Below are 15,639 nucleotides of genomic sequence, written 5' to 3' on the forward strand. Positions count from 1 at the left end.
AATCTCACCCCCCCAAAAAAAATGTACTTAAAAACTGAATACAGCCTCCCACAGCACACAACTCTAGCCACCACCCTCGCAAAAAATGCAACTGCTTTGGTTTGCCCTGTCACTCGGAAGGCAGTTTAATGTGTTCTGAACAGCCCTGTTACACTGCCCATGGACATTAAAACCACAGCAAGCATTTGGATGTGTATTAGGCACAAACTTCGATAGATGTGCTTTCTAAAAGTTTAACCCTCCCCCCCAAGAACATTAAAATCATTGCCCCGATATCTAATTTTAACGCTGAAGTACTTGAGGCCTGAGCAACAGGCCCTGAGATAAAGTTGACCTCTAGATGAACCTGCCAACCGAACATTATATATGCTTAGTATCCAATCACCAGCAAAATACCCATGGTCATTTGCGAAAGACATAGCTTAGGGAAAATATAATCATTAACGAAGATACAGTGCATCCTTCCTTGCTTAGAGGCAGGTGGTCGAGGCCACGAACCAGCTGTTTGGCCTTGTTTGGAACCAGGAGGTTAAAACCCAGCAGATGAAGGAAAATCCCTCGGTTCCTCCCTGAGCCCTGGCCAGGCTGTGGGGGAACCTGAGAGAAGAAGAGTGAAACCAGATGGTTTTGCATTTGAAATTACGTAAGTTTATTCAACAGTGTAAAAGCTGGACCCTCTCACAGTGACTTTGGAGACCTCCCCTACGCGGGGACGTCCTGCACGGGACTGGCTCTCCAAATCCTCACTGCAACAGGGGCTCCCTACTGACCGCAGACCTGGATGATGGTAACATGTTAGGGCAATTGGTGATGTACCTTTCTTAATCACGACTGCTAACCTTAAGTAGTAATGATTAGGTGCATTACCTTGCTTATCTGTTTCATTGCTTGAATCAGGGTATTGTAAGCTAATGCCTTATTTTCTGTATTAATTTGAAACAAACAGTAAACTAAGGTTATTTTCTTTATTGGTGTCTGTGTGCTATCTATTGACCCCGTCAATTGGCAAAACAAACACACATTCATAAATAGTTGGCTTTTTACTTCCAGTGTACATCAGTATTCAGAGTGTATTCGACAAACAGAGCCAGATCATGTGGCTTCTTAATTCCAGTCTTTGCTGACAGAACAGTATCAGGAATTATTTGTGCTGTAGCATGGACTAAGCCACTACTTTGCTGGCACATCTAGGCTGACTCTTGAAGTAAATAAATAACTAGTAATAAAATTATCACCCCCACCTTCACAACTCTAATTGGGCAAACCAGTTGTCTGGGCGCACACAACGAACAATAAGAATTTGATTGAGCTAGAGAAGATGGTGGGTGAAACAGCTGCACAGCAGTGGTGACAAATTCGCAGTACCTGTATAGACAGCAAAGGAAGTGAGGACAAGACAGTAACTTTTTTTTTTTTTTTTTTTGAACAAAACAACCCACAGCAATTCCAGCATTATTAAAAACTCCGTATTAACCATAACAGCAATTAATTTAATGCAATGACAACTTTATTGAAGAAAAAAAAACCAGCACTTTTAATATTTCACTTAATTACAGAGAAAGTTGGAAGTTAGGAAAAAAGATGTTTGTCAAAGTAGAAAACAGTGTAAAAACATACAAAAAGCACAACAGCAAATAGAATCAGTAACAGTAGAAAACATTGTGGAGAATTTCTGAGAGTTTGGGTTTTGTTTTACAAAACAAGTCCACAGCTGTTAAAAAAATATAGTGGTCCCATTACAGTGAGGCACGTGGTTTTAAGAAAAATATACCATTTCTGTGCTTTCTGTCTTACATGGTCAGTATTTGCTATGGTTGTTAAACATCAGTATATAAGACAAGCGTGTTTCAATGTCATCATCCTCCTCACTTTACAATAGCAACAGTGATCTTACTTCCCTTAATGTGACTAAGTACCAAAACTAAGCAAGAACCATTCTCAGACTCGGAGGCTCTTTCCATCTCATAGCACATAGCAAAAGGGGATGAGCTTCAAGTGCCCGCACTACTCCACAAGGCAATTCCCAGAACATGAGTTTCAGACCACATGTAAGCAACAGTGCCATGAGCCTCCAAATGCATTGCACGCCAGCTGCAATCTACCCACAAATCATGATCGATTCAAGCCTGCCATCTTACACCTAGCTGGAAGCCATCCCATAGCAGGGTCCCTATCCTCCCCCAAACTTGCGTATTTATTCACACACAAAGCTTACACCACTTCCTTTTTTAAAAAACAATTTCTTAGAAGAATTTCAACTTGGTGCAGAAATTTCTTCCTTGGTTTTTGTAACAGTTCATGAACAATCTCATTACTGTAAATACTAAACAAGAGGAAATTGTTCACATCATCCCTGTGGAACCATCTCAGATAGCACCAGTATTCACAATGGACTTCATTGCATGAAACAGCAAATCTTTGAAGTAATGAAGAAGAAATCCCACATTTTTATGTGTAGAATCTCAGTACTTTGGGAACACATGACTACCACCCTCCTTACTTCCATTTCTACTGTATCTGGAAAGTCAACTGATCCCAGATATGCACATTTCATGCTAGAACTGTATGCTAGGGCTGCTTGGTTAAGGTTATGTTATCTGTACTGCAAAAAGTAAAAAAAGTGGATAGGCAAGTTGACCAACAGTGAGGCTGGGCAAAAAACACTTTCTGGAAGAACATCAAAGCCTACCGAGATGCGCATCCAACATCATGCAAGTTTCTTTAGGAAAGTCAACCTTGAGTTAAGTGCCGTAGGCAACAGAGCAAGGACTTTGGGAAGGAAGGAGCTTTGCTATTTAAAACACAAACATCTCTATTTGCAGTACAGCACACACAACAAACATTCCTGCCTTGAAGGACACTAAGATAGAAAGCTAGAGAGGGCTTCAAAAATGCCCACCACGCTTCCTGCTGAGCAGATGACCAAAGCTGATGGTAACAAAACTTAACATAAAGTAGTATGAATGATGAAAAAAAGGTATGATGGTGTAATCTAATTCAGATTGGAACTGGTCACAAGAGGTTTACTCCCCGATTATGCAAAATCATATAAAGTATTTTAACAAAGTGGGAAAATCTTTTGCTGCTAAACTTGGCATCAGCTTGAACATAACTACTTATAAGCGACTAAGAATCTGAAGAGTTTTGTTGTGATAAAGAAGAGTTATTTTAAATCAAAACTGCTTGTAGACGAAATGATAAACCCTGAGTATGTTTCACATATTGGCAAGAATACAGTGAGTCTCTCCTCCTGTCTGACCTTCACAGGAACAGAATGCAACACCAAAGGGCAACATAAGCCCTAATTACACTCTGGCAGTCCTTGTGTCTTTGCCACCTCTCCTTGGATTCCCTTTCTTTAATGGCACAACTGCTGAGCCTCACGTGCTATACAGTCAAATGAAGATTTGTTCTTCTCTCTTACTGAATAAAAAGCTGTGGAGTTGGAAAAGGAGGGGGAGTAAGGAAAAAAAATAATCCATCTAAGGTTACCCACTATATATTGGTAGCTTCCTAAATTTCTTACTTCCAAGTGGCTGTGCTCACAACAGTCAGCTAAGATGTTCCAGTTAGCTAGTATGCAAGTTGAAAAACTAATATTCAGCATACCCACTTCTGGTGTTCTAGAGGAACTGCTAGAGAGTCAGGGTGCCGCAGTCCTTCAGAAGCCAGTCAAGGAAGAAGCAAAAGATTTTTACTCCTAATCTGAAGTATTCAAAAAAAAGAACAAAGTCAAATTCCATTATGTTGACTGCTGATGAGCCTGGAATGATGATCCAAGTTAACATAACTTCCTGGAAAGGGAAAGGAGGAATGTATGCTATACTTCTAGTGTTTTCCAGGAACAGCCAAGTATGTTAAAACTAAATATTGGAATGCAGAAGGCATTAGGGTTGCATTTAAATTGCCCTCAAATTCTGTAAACATCATCAAAGTCCTAATAAAAGACTAACACAGGTCCTTTGACAGATGTAAATTAGGTTTGAACCTTCTCCCTGATAAAAGACACACATCAGTTTAGATACTTAGGTCAGTCAGAGGAAAGAAGTAGCAGTATTCTGTAATTCCCAGTCTCTCTTGGGCATTTAACAATCCTTCAAGGAAAGTAATAGTCAACCTAGTTATTCAACACTAATTTCCAAATTCTAGCAGGAAAAGAAAAAAGCACCAGGAACTGCATTTGATCATCCTGTGTAATGGATTCATCCCAACATCAGTGCCATATTTTCAAGGCAGCATTTTCCATTCAGATGCCTTTGTAACAGGAACTCTAGCCAGCTGGAATCCACTGAACGCCTGGTGAAATTTCCCTTTCATACCATCCTCAAAAGGTTGGTGTTTTGGGTTTTGTTTGTTTGTTTTTTTTTTTTTTTTTTTTTTTTTTTTTGAGAGGATCCTAACAGAAGGATGGTACTGTGCTTTATAAATTATCAGAAGGACACTTAAGTTTAAGATTTTGAATTAGCTCAGTTTCTAGTAACTTTCTGGAAACCATAGAATTACTTGGCTTCACTGTGGGTTTATGTTTTATTGCCAAGTACATCTAGGTCTTTCCTACATTGAAATCTTTGTAGTACAAGTCAGGGATATGTTTGCCATGCAAACAGAACGCTGTTACCTGGCTAAACTCCTGGTAGATGGAGGAAGAGAGACTTCAGTTCATGTTGGATAATCACCTTCATAGACACTGCCTCCAGCAAGACAGTTGGTAAGAGGAAAGGTGAAAGCAGTCAAACAGTATCTCACCCCGCAGAAGCGGGAACCTGTGCTTATAAACAACTAACCGCAGCAATGGTTTGGGAGTAAATGATTATACATGTCTCAGAATATGAACAGAATATAGAGTAGCCTTGGAATTTGGATACCGACGTTCAGCATTTGTTTTGAGCTGGCAGCTAGACTGATACACGCTTTCTTTGATAAGACAGGCAACAGAAAATTGTACTTTCTCCTCAAAACAGTTGTTCTTCACTAGTGTATGCAAGAGCTTTAGGAGACACAAAACTGATCCCACTTACAAAAAAGAAGAAATGTTGTAGTTCTAACTTGTAAATAAGGTAAGAAGAAAACATCTTCTCCTTGGCCCAGACTGCTTAAACAATAGCCTGCTTTCACCTTATCAGAGTTCGTCCTGTGGGAAAGGACATACATAAATTCTGTCGTTGCTTACCTATCAGGCCCTCAGCTTTGCATGGCCCCTACGCTGCAGCTGGGAAAGAAGGGAAGCACCCTGCATCATGTGAAAAATTTCAGTTTTCTGCCTTTTATGTATTACCTTTAGCTGCAGGCAAGGCAAAGAATTCAGGTTCCTGACAGCTAAAAGATTCTATCAACCTTATTTTGCAAGTGCTTTTCCTACAGGAGTAAGTTATTATAGATGAAAATGTCCTTTTCATGTATTTTAAGGAAACACCACCAGTCTAAACTGAAAAGTAAATATTTCATTAAAGATGCAAACATTTCATACTTACTCCAAAATAGTCTTTTCATTTAGAATTAAAGTTTTTTGAAGTAAACCTAAAATTTTTCAAGAGGCATGAAAAGAATACCAGTATTCCATTATCCAAGGTAAACAGTGCAAAGATTAAGTGACATAAGGCTATTTGAAAACAAAAAACAAGTTGTCAGTAACAAATCAGTTGCCAACTGATTTTTTTTCTTGAAAAAAGAAATCCTCTAGACTGGCATAGTCCCATCAGAGTAGAGATCTCCAGTTTACAAGCTTCATGTATTACTATGTTACTTTTGCAAAACCAAACAAATACATGACTTTATATAAAGAATTATCATAACAGATTCTGGATCTCCACCTAGTTTTTCTGCCAGATTGAACTTCATTTGACCACGAGCACCCTGTCCTACAGACACCATTGCTTACAAAACCAAGCAATTGCACACACTGGATTTAACACAAGGGGCTTCTAAACAAGCTGAAAGGCACATGTTGGAGACAGAAGTAGGAAAAATACACGCACAGTGATCTTAACGTAGCTCTACTATACTTCCTAGAACTTTGTGAAGCATCCAGTATTCCTCTCAGGACAGGCAGACTGAAACACATTTCTTCACAGCATCCCTACAGGCAGGAGAAAGAGATAAAAAAAAAACAAACCAACACAGAGAGTCACCTCAGTTATGCTGCTTGATGAGACTCATTCCATGCTGCTGTCACATCGACACTGAGGACTTGAAAGATCAGCTGACCCTGTATTAATTGTGCTTACATAATTCACATGACTACATGAATGCATTAGAGACAAGTGGATCTGCTCACCGTCCACCTGCCCAACTGCAGCAGAAATGACACCTGTCAGCCTGTGTTGAGGCAGTGCAATGAAGGGTGGGCGTGATGGAGCAGGGGAGAGAACTGCGTGCTCAAACACGTAACAGTGCTCAGGGGGGAGAACAGGGAAAAAATGAGGTACACAGAAGGTGTAAAAAATAGAAAAAAGGTACACTTGCCTAGTAGCATTTTGGACCAACATTTAGACATCCAAAGGTAAGCCTCAAGTTTAGCACATGGTCAGCACGGTTACATATTTTTATGGGAAGCCCTCACATTTTGTTACATTTGTGTTCTCCCACTAGAGAATGTGCTTAGTTTCATGTTCAGATTTAACTACATGTATTTCCTCCCCCTAAGAAACCACCATGGAAAAACTTTTAAAGCAATACACTACAATGCTTCTATAAGCTAATCTTCTGTATCATTAAAGCTCAAGATGACAAAAAAGTAAGGGAGTAGGGAAGCTTACCTTGCAAACGGTATGAAGGAAATGCTGTACCTAAGAAGAAAAGATTTTTAAAGTTACTATTCATGTCAGATTTTATTAGTCACAAACAAGAAGAACAACTCCTCTGACGCTCTAAACAGGAAACTGCAAGATACACAACTAAAATGAAGCTCTGAGGTTGTGAGCAACAGGAACGAGTATCCTTGCAAGTCATCTTAGCCCAGCTGGGCTGTGAAACACTATAGCAAAACGGGGAGGGGGGGGGCATGTTGTAGAAGCATTCTAACACAGTTCTCCTGCACCCGATATATTGATATATTTTTCATGCTTCAACACCTACAGGCAGGTAAGATTAGTCTTGAGTGCTGGCTAGATATTCATACCAGTTTCCATGCTGCTGCAACATTACACAGAGCATATGTTAACTTAAAGAACACTGACAGTTGATTTGATTAGCATATCTGAGTCTTTGAATAAGACAAACTGCAGAAGAGGAATACTAGACAGTAAGCAACAAATTGATTTATAATGGAAAGAAAAAAAAAGTAGTTTTACTTGAAGCTCACAGAAATTAAACATGTTCAGAGGAGCTTCCCCCGGAAATGGAGCCCTGAGCTCCATCTCTAGAGGGATGGTCTGAGAGACCAAGACGCAGGAGTAAGTCAGCTCCTCACTGATGCATTGTCTTGCATCTAGGGGAACGGTGGGGTACAAATTCTTCTTCCCTCTAACTCATGCAAGGTCAAAATCCACTCAAAATTCAGCTGCTGATGTTAGGTGTGATAGGCAATGGGAGTGTGCAGGGAGGAAATCACTTACCATGCCAAGGCAAAAAACTGTAAGATGCAGAAGAGGAGCGCAAGTCCTTTACCCCACTGAAGGAGGGGAGAAGAAACCCAGCAGACAGAGAAAACATTGTAAGAATCTTATTTTCAAAATACAGCCCAGTTATATATACATACAGGACACACATACTCACCCAGAAAGCAGCACACAGTGTTAGTATGAGACACAACTAGAAGAAAACAAACAATATATATTAAACACAGAAACAACTCCAGTTTTTATAGATATTGCAACACTATAATGAGTTCCTTCACACAGACAGATTACGTAATTTCATAGATGTATCCAACCCTGCATAAGAATGTCCCTTATTTAAAATGCTCTCACTATTACATTCCTGAATTAAAGCAATAAGAAGTATCAGCCCAATATCTACAGGAAATAATTTTACAGCCGCAAAAGACCAAGGGGAAGAGGTTCCTACAGCTCTTTTGCAACATCAGCAGGTCCCTGCTTCATCCCACACACTTCTTGGTGTCACAGGTATATACCACAGTTCATCATTTTGCAAGTAAGATCTTTCAGTTACAACTTTAGTCTTTCTGCTTCTGTACAAGCCATATTTCCTGTTGATTCTCAAGGTTACCATGGGGTTGAAGTTATTTCTTTATTTAATTCTTATTAATTAAAACTACAATTCACTTTCAAGAACTTTCAGCTATTGCTTAGTAGCTCTCCTGTTTAATATAAAGTCCAGCACAACCATTTAAACCAGCACTTTTTCTTTTCTTCAGAGTTGCACTCTGTATTTACTACCGTTAAAATCTCTGGAGGTACAAGGCAATTTTGGATTATTTTATGTTTTAACAGGAGCCTCCTTTTAAGTTTTTGTGTTCAATTTAAGACACAACAGCTCATTTAGCTACAACTGATGCTGATACTTGGGTCTTCCTTCATCAACATCTAACAGCCTTTTGATACACATGTAACACTGTGCCACTAGAGATTATAAGGCACGTTTTAATGCTTGAGTAAAAAAAAAAAATAAACAAATTAGCACTACATATTCAAGACAGCAAGACATGCATTGCCAAAGAAATCACACACCTCACCTCAGTCATGATTACTGAAGTTAAATGTAGTTTTTGCATTAGTTAAGGTGGTGATCTGGACATTGGTCTAAATACTACATCATACATCTAACAACTGGCTTTATTCCAGTTAACAACATTCCAAGCATTCTCCTGACTCCAGGCATCCTAAACGCATACAAAACAAACACACCAAGCAGGAGGCTTCTCGCTTGCTTCTGATCTGTGAGGATACACAGTCAGTTTCTCAAGCTCTTATCAGTTGCCTGCAGCCTCTCTGGTTGTTTTAAGTTAAAAGTTGTGTGAGTTAAAAGAGAAAATAGGAAGTGCTGATGCCAAGCAAACACTCTGAAGACATTCACACTGAAAGGAGGAGGACAGTGTCATGCAGCTTAAACCACCTTCCAGATTTTAGACTCCAGGGGACAATGGGGAAGTCTAAGAGACAAAAAAGCACATGCACTTTAAACAAGGAAGAGTCTGAAACTTAGCAGCAACTTTCACACACACTCCCACACCCACCCAGTAGAAGGTTGGCTACCATTCCTATCTTCTGAAAATAAAAATAATTCCAAGGGCTGACTTCAGTTGAATGTTGAGTTTGCAGTTTCATTGTGTCACATGAGTTTCAAAACCTGAAGCTATCAGCCAGCTGGGATGATTTCTGTATTTTTAATGCAAGATGACCAAGGCATAGAGATTTCCCAGTCGCTTTCTCAGGGAACGATTATTTAAATTGAGGTAGAAATACCTGCACAGCTCTTTAAAGCAAATCAGATAGAATAAAAAAAGACAAAATTATGCAAAATAGAAGGCCTAAAAACTTCTGTAGTACAACTTTTAAAAAACTAGTTTCCCACCTTTTAAGCAACATGTACATATCATGTTGTGACCTCAAGCACCCTAAAAAAGCATGTGCATGGTTCACACACCAGGCACAGACCCTTAATGCTGATTTAACATAACAACCTGGCCCCAGCTCAGTCTTTCATAATAGGAAAGTGGTTTTCTGGTGCTACACATACCTTTCCACTACAGCAGATGTGCAGGATATTTGATGTTTTAAGAGAAAAAAACCAAAAAACAAACCAACAAACCAAACCACCCACCCACCTACCCACCCTGAGACATAGATCAATGTATATGAAAGGACTTTACAATGGGAACAGTGTACAGGTTAGCAGGAGTTCAGCCTGATTCCTTTGATACTTACTAGCATAACAATAGTAGCAATCAAACGTGTAGGCTCAAACATCCTTTTCAACTGTTGCATTGGTCCCATAAGAAAAAGAGTGCTTTGGAGGGGGGGAAAAAAAAAAAAGATTAAGACAGAGAGTAGAAAGGCAAAAGTGTAACTAATTAAGGTCCCTCATTAAGGGGGGGTATTTTATTCAATCGCTGTGATATGGGGCATCAGTACACTATGTTGTTAGGGTAATCAGTGCTGTGTAACAAAAGAAACAAAGAAACAGGACATACGAGACAAAATCCATCCCTGCTTTTCCCTGTGTAAGGTATTTATTCTATAATTTTATTCACACTTGTTCAGTTACAACTAACATAAGCAGAGCAGAACTGTCAAGCCGGAAGCATGGTTCAAGGTCAGCTTCAATGAGATCATTCTTGACAGGTGCTTTTTTAACCTGCTCTTGAAAAACTCCAGCCACAGCGGCTCTGCATGGATTGACAGGTCACCCATCTAAATTCCTCTACATAAAGGGCTGTTTTCAGGCCTGGATCCATTCTCCGATCCCTTAGCAGATCTGCAGCCCTCATTTAGAGCCCTACTGATTGATACTGCATGAACAAGGTGAAAGTTTTACCTAAGGTGATATTTCTGCCTCATCACTATAGTATTTCTAATTCCATTCTTTGTGCTTTGTGACATCTTGTTAAGTTTCCTCAGTCACAGAAGTTTATGCCTCTGACAAAATTAAGGGGGCTACGTTTCAGCACCCTGAATGGCCATGACGGCTTATCAAACACACCTGCCCTGACAGCCAGCCTGCCCAAATATATTCACCAAAACACACAGAAAATACAAAATGGCAAACAATTTTTTTTTTATCTTGGGGGGGGGGGAACCAACAAAATCAAAAAACTTCCATGTTCAAAACATGAGTTTGATTCTTCTTTACTAAAAAGTAACTTTTATCTTGAATGCATTACTAACAACAATAAACAAAATAAAAGGTTTCTTTACTGTTTCAGGGCACTTCTGGGGAAATGCTGATATTCAGCAACAAGAGAATGATCTACATCATCAAGCCTTCTCACACAAATGCAACAGCTTGTACCACTTATGCAGCTTCACCTATCACTGTGCCTTAGTTTCACATCTTTATTAGGGAACTAATATATAAAGATTGTTACCTCCCAATAGACGCAATATTCCCCAGCGTATAAAATACTGCAAAGAGTATCAGCCCTTTCTTTGGTACCCATAGCAGACAAGTACCCTAGAAAGAAACAAACGGGGTGGGGGGGAATAGAATTAATATTTTTTTACATTGCAAAAGACATATATGCAAGAAATGTCGCAACACAAGAGAAATCTTAGGAAATCTTAAACCCAAATTGCAGAATCACATGCACGCAAAAGTAAATTGCATTTATTGGCATTCTTGTTAGCAGTTAGTGCATTGCATCGCATCCAACGAACTGAGTTAGATGCCTTCCCAGAGGCTCAAAAATTAATTAATAAATAAAGCAACAGCATACAGCAAGGCTGTAATTACTGAAGCTCAAAGATCATGGAAATACGGCAAAAAAAGTCCTTACCAAGAGCGAGCACAGGCACCCTATTGCAAAACACGCAATGAAGCCTTTCACTCGGGTGCCCCAGCCTAACGAAGTCGCATCAATAACCTAGAAACGAGGAGGAAAACAAAGAGGGCGAGTAACGATGTAGTAACGGCTCTCGCCACTCGGGCAGCCCGTGACTCGTCCCCGGGACACCGAGCCGTGCCCCCCCGCAGGGCCTGCCCTGCCCCGCCGGACCAGAGCCCCCACTCCCCGCCGGACCGGACAAGACCAGACCCCCCTCTCCCCGCCGGACCGCCTCTCCCCCCCCCGCCAGCACCGGCGGCGGGGGTCGCGGGGTTGCTTGTTCGGGGGGGGGGGGGGGGAGTAGAGGGGGTCGGGGGGTAGAGGGCGTCGGGGGGGGGGCTCCCCCCTGCCACTCCCGCGCCGCCGCTTCCCGGGCTGGCTCCAAGCCGCCTCCCGGCCCGAGCCCCCGCGGGGACCCGGCCGCCCCCTCCCATAGTGAGCTGAATAATGAACTACGTACGTTTTATTTAAAAAAACCAACGTGCCCGCGCTCGTGTTTGTCTAAAGGCTGAAAAACATCCGGAGACCCTTATTGCTGACTTTAGGATGTACTAAATCAGAGACCCTCAATGCTGACCTGAGGGGGTCGTTCTTGAATTGATGACATAAAGAATGTGCTAATTACCCAGGCCTTAGATTTCTGTTATCTTTAAAGATCTGGTCCCAAGTTGTTGTTTGTACAACGGGACAGGGAATTTAAATCATGGTCACCGGTCTATCGAGAAACAGAGTCCGCGCAGACACAAAAGGTAAAAAGTTCATCAGAGGAAGACTCATGATCTCCATCTTGAAGACCCCCGGACGACCACTCCTCAAGGACATTACGCAAGTGCGAGATACGCTAAGGAGTTCCCGGAATTGTAAACAATATGTAAATGATTCCCCGAAAAGTTAATGAATAGTCATGAGTGACTTGCATAAAGAGGGGGCTGAAAGGTCCCCTGGGGGGGCATGCCTCGGTGGAGCGATCCCCGCGCCCCCAGCGCTGCCGAATAACGACCCTCCGCTCGCTCGCGCACAGGTGAAGCGATTCCTCCGCTCCGCGCCCAGCAGCCAGGGCCCCCCGGCCGGCGGACACGGGGGCCTTTAGCTGCAGGCGGAAAGTGGGGAGCGCGGCTCAGCCGGAACCCGACGGCGCTCGCCCGGGCCCCGGCGGCACAAGGGCGGGCCGAGGCGGCACAGGCCGGTCCCGCCGCCGAGCCGAGCCGCGCTGAGGGGCGGCGCAGGCCCCCCCGCCGGCCGGGCCCCGGCAGGGAGGCGGAGTGCACGGCGAGCGGAGCGTTACCTCAGCCAGGCCGCTCGGCTCCTCCGCGTCGCGGCCGCTCAGCACCCGCTTCAGCTTGTCCATGGCCCCGGGCCCGGCCCCGCGGCTCTGCCCCGCGCCCGGCCCGGCCGCTCCTCCCCGCCCCCGGAACTCTGGGCCCCGGCACGCACCTGCGCCCGGCAGGTAGGCGAGGGCCGGCGGCGGCGCGCAGGCTGCCGGGGGCTGTAGTCCGCCGGGCGGGGCCGCTCCCCCGCGGAGATGGCCGGGACCCGCCGCCTCCGGGACTTGAGGAGCGGTGAGTCCCCCGGGGGGGGGCGGGCGGGGGGCAGCGCTGTGCCGGCCGGCCCCTCGCCCTCAGCCCCGGGGCGCAGCGGGGCCCATGCCCCACCCCCGGGTGCTCCAGCCGCCCCGCGGCCGCTTCCCGGGAGCGGGGGCACCGGCCCCAGCGCCGCAAACCTCCCGCAGGGGTGGCGGCCGGACAGAGCAGCCCGGCGAACTGAGGTTGGCCTCTCCACAGTAATTTATGGGTTTGGGTGTTTTAAGAGAGAGCAAACCTTCCCCAAGTCTGCCATCGCTCACCCTTCCGAGCACTGGACAGCTGACATCCAAACTGTCCTGCTGTTCTCCAGACAATGAAGTCCACACCCTCTGCCAGTTTTACTTCTCTAGTTGTATCCTACCTCCTCCCACCCGTTTTGCATCCATTACATGGCAATAACGAAGCTCATAGAAATAATAACACGTATTTCATTTTCCTTCCACTACTGGGGCTCTTTCCCTGTTCTGAGAAGGTCTCGCTTTATTTTCTTAACTAGCTGGAGTGATCTGGTGAAAGGCAAAGGCACACGGACCCAACATCTTAGTAGCATGCACGATTCAGCACCACAAGCAGTTATTTTAGTTTATTTTGCTCAGATAAAAACAGAACTATAAAATGTTTGGTACATTTTATTTAGCGACATACAGGAAAGAATATAAATTGTCACATGTTAAACTTGCCACAAAACAGCTGGAGAATCACCCCACTCCCTCCCCCTCAAGTTACGTTATCCGTAGTGGTACTTCTCTGTGGAAAATTTGTACCAGAGAGCTTACGGTGTACCGGTTTATGCTGCTGCTTCTTGGTAATGTGTGGTGTGAGAGAGTCACAAAGTGCTCCACGTTTTACTTTGTAGTAACTGTAACTTCCTAAACACACTCTTGTGATTCCCCCAACACCCGTTCTACTGAAACACAGAGCACCCACAACAGATGGGTATCACATAGCTATAGAGTCAGGATTCAAGTCCATTCAAGACAACTGTATCAACAGGTCACAGATCAGTGTGTGTGATGGATAAGATAAAATACACAGTATAAGCTAAACATGCAGAGCACCTTCTCAACCGTAGGTGTCCATGCTGCCAGTTCCCCCCCAACTATACTTTAGCCCAATGGAGCTCAATGTTATTAGCATCACTGAATGTTATTAGCATCACTGACCAAACTGAAATCACAACTGTAATTAATGAATGCAGATACAGGTTCATGCTAGCACTACATCAGCTCTCCTCTCAATCACTACCAGCTTTAAAGTGTGTTTTTGTAAGCCTTTAAGGCGTTTAAAAGAATATATGCTCAGAGTAAAAGAAATGCCATGACTGGCTTCTCTTCACCCCCCATTTGTTGTTCCCTTCCTTTTCACTCTCTCCTCATATCCCTCTATCACTGGAGTGGACCTAAATAATTTTCTGTTACCAAATTAAATTTGATCACTTCCATGCTGTAATCATTTGCAGCCCCTTCTTCATCCTGACACTAAAATCTTTAGGAAAGAAGTGCAGGAAGAAAGATGAAAAAAGCCAACAGAATTCAGGACTGTAATGGGGAATAGAGGACCTCACCTCTAATTCAAAGTGGCTGTAAATTTGCTTACCCAGATCATGTCTGGCTGATAATAAATTCTTTCAGAGAGTGTTTAATTTCAGTTCTCTTCACTCATCTGATCCTATGAGTCATAGGATTTTTTTGCAGTAATCCCTTCCAAAGGATTCCAAAGATAAGGTTGCAGGTGTAGTCAGGAAAAAAAAAAAAAAAAAAACAAAGAAAGATATTCTAATCAATAATGTTTTACAAAATAATCCTCACAGACCCTCAGTGAGGTAGGCATGTATTAACTCTAATTTTTACATACAGGGAACTGAGGCACAGAGAAGTGACTTCCTTGTGGTCTGAGTAAATCAGTGACGTAGGAAAAGCTACCCTACAATCTTATGATTAATTCATTACACCAGGCTGCCTCAAATAAAAGTGAAAGAGTGTAGTGTTTGTTTTTAATTAAGAAACCAGTCACTCAGATGGCAGTACACTTTTTTCTAAAAACCTCAGGCTCTTCTCCAAGTGAAAACCATTTCTCAAAAGACCTGGTTAAATACCAGGTTTTGAGGTGGGTTGTTTCTATTAAGCCATGCAGTGTAGAATATGAAGACTTTAAAACAAAAATTCCAAGACATCAGAATGTGTACACATTCTTATCTGCTGTCACCTTAAACCACAAGGCCTACTTTTCGCTACAGTCCTTTGCTTCTTGCACTTCACTGAGCTTGAGCAGTAAACCTAGACAAGTCTGTTTAGCTCCCTCACTTAGGCCAAACCATTAATTTAGGATTTCCAAAATCAATATAAATATTTGAAGTTTAATCTACAAAGTGTTGAGTTAAAACCATAACTATACATAGATGACTATAGATCACTTCTATTAATACCAGAACTTAAATTTTAAAAATAAACCAAGATGATTTATCTGGAATATGTTAGCAACCTTTTAATGGTATATAGGATCTTGTTTCTCAAACTGCAAATACCAGCATCCTTTAGGGAAGCAACCCTTTAGGGATTAAGAGACTAAACACCCCTCTCTTCCCCAGCCTTAAGCCACACTTCTATGTAGCAATTT

The 15,639-nt window shown here is 42.7% G+C and overlaps 2 protein-coding genes across 3 annotated transcripts in view; both read right to left on the reverse strand.

Moving 5' to 3' along the window:
* Positions 1–9,868, reverse strand: part of TBX19 (T-box transcription factor 19) — a 31,235-nt gene extending 21,367 nt beyond the window's left edge. For both annotated transcript variants that reach the window (XM_080393651.1, XM_080393650.1), the window contains exons 1-4: positions 9,825–9,868; positions 7,714–7,749; positions 7,554–7,609; positions 6,756–6,785 (exon numbers count right to left, since the gene is read on the reverse strand). In XM_080393651.1, coding sequence (XP_080249777.1) covers positions 6,756–6,785; positions 7,554–7,556 — 33 coding nt within the window. In that variant the 5' untranslated portion in view covers positions 7,557–7,609; positions 7,714–7,749; positions 9,825–9,868. The remainder of the gene's footprint in view (positions 1–6,755; positions 6,786–7,553; positions 7,610–7,713; positions 7,750–9,824) is intronic.
* SFT2D2 (SFT2 domain containing 2) lies at positions 1,486–13,545 on the reverse strand. The gene is made up of 8 exons (XM_080393708.1): positions 12,726–13,545; positions 11,393–11,479; positions 10,985–11,070; positions 9,825–9,906; positions 7,714–7,749; positions 7,554–7,609; positions 6,756–6,785; positions 1,486–6,076 (listed from the first exon to the last, which is right to left on the reverse strand). Exons 1-8 carry the CDS (start codon positions 12,786–12,788, stop codon positions 6,037–6,039), a joined length of 480 nt encoding a protein of 159 aa, XP_080249834.1. The 5' UTR covers positions 12,789–13,545; the 3' UTR covers positions 1,486–6,036.
* Between the last annotated feature and the right edge of the window lie 2,094 nt (positions 13,546–15,639).

Source organism: Falco punctatus (genome assembly GCF_963210335.1).
Source record: "Falco punctatus genome assembly, chromosome: 6".
In the NCBI taxonomy this organism is placed as follows: domain Eukaryota; kingdom Metazoa; phylum Chordata; class Aves; order Falconiformes; family Falconidae; genus Falco; species Falco punctatus.

Bases quoted from the DNA above. Each gene is read 5' to 3' on its own strand.
- SFT2D2 (XM_080393708.1), bottom strand. From the start codon at position 12,788: ATGGACAAGCTGAAGCGGGTGCTGAGCGGCCGCGACGCGGAGGAGCCG. The intron at 11,071-11,392 runs GTAAGGACTTTT...GTTTCTTTCTAG, and splicing joins GGTGCCTGTGCTCGCTCTTG to GGTACTTGTCTGCTATGGGT. The intron at 9,907-10,984 runs GTAACAATCTTT...CCCCCTCCAAAG, and splicing joins AATATTGCGTCTATTGGGAG to CACTCTTTTTCTTATGGGAC.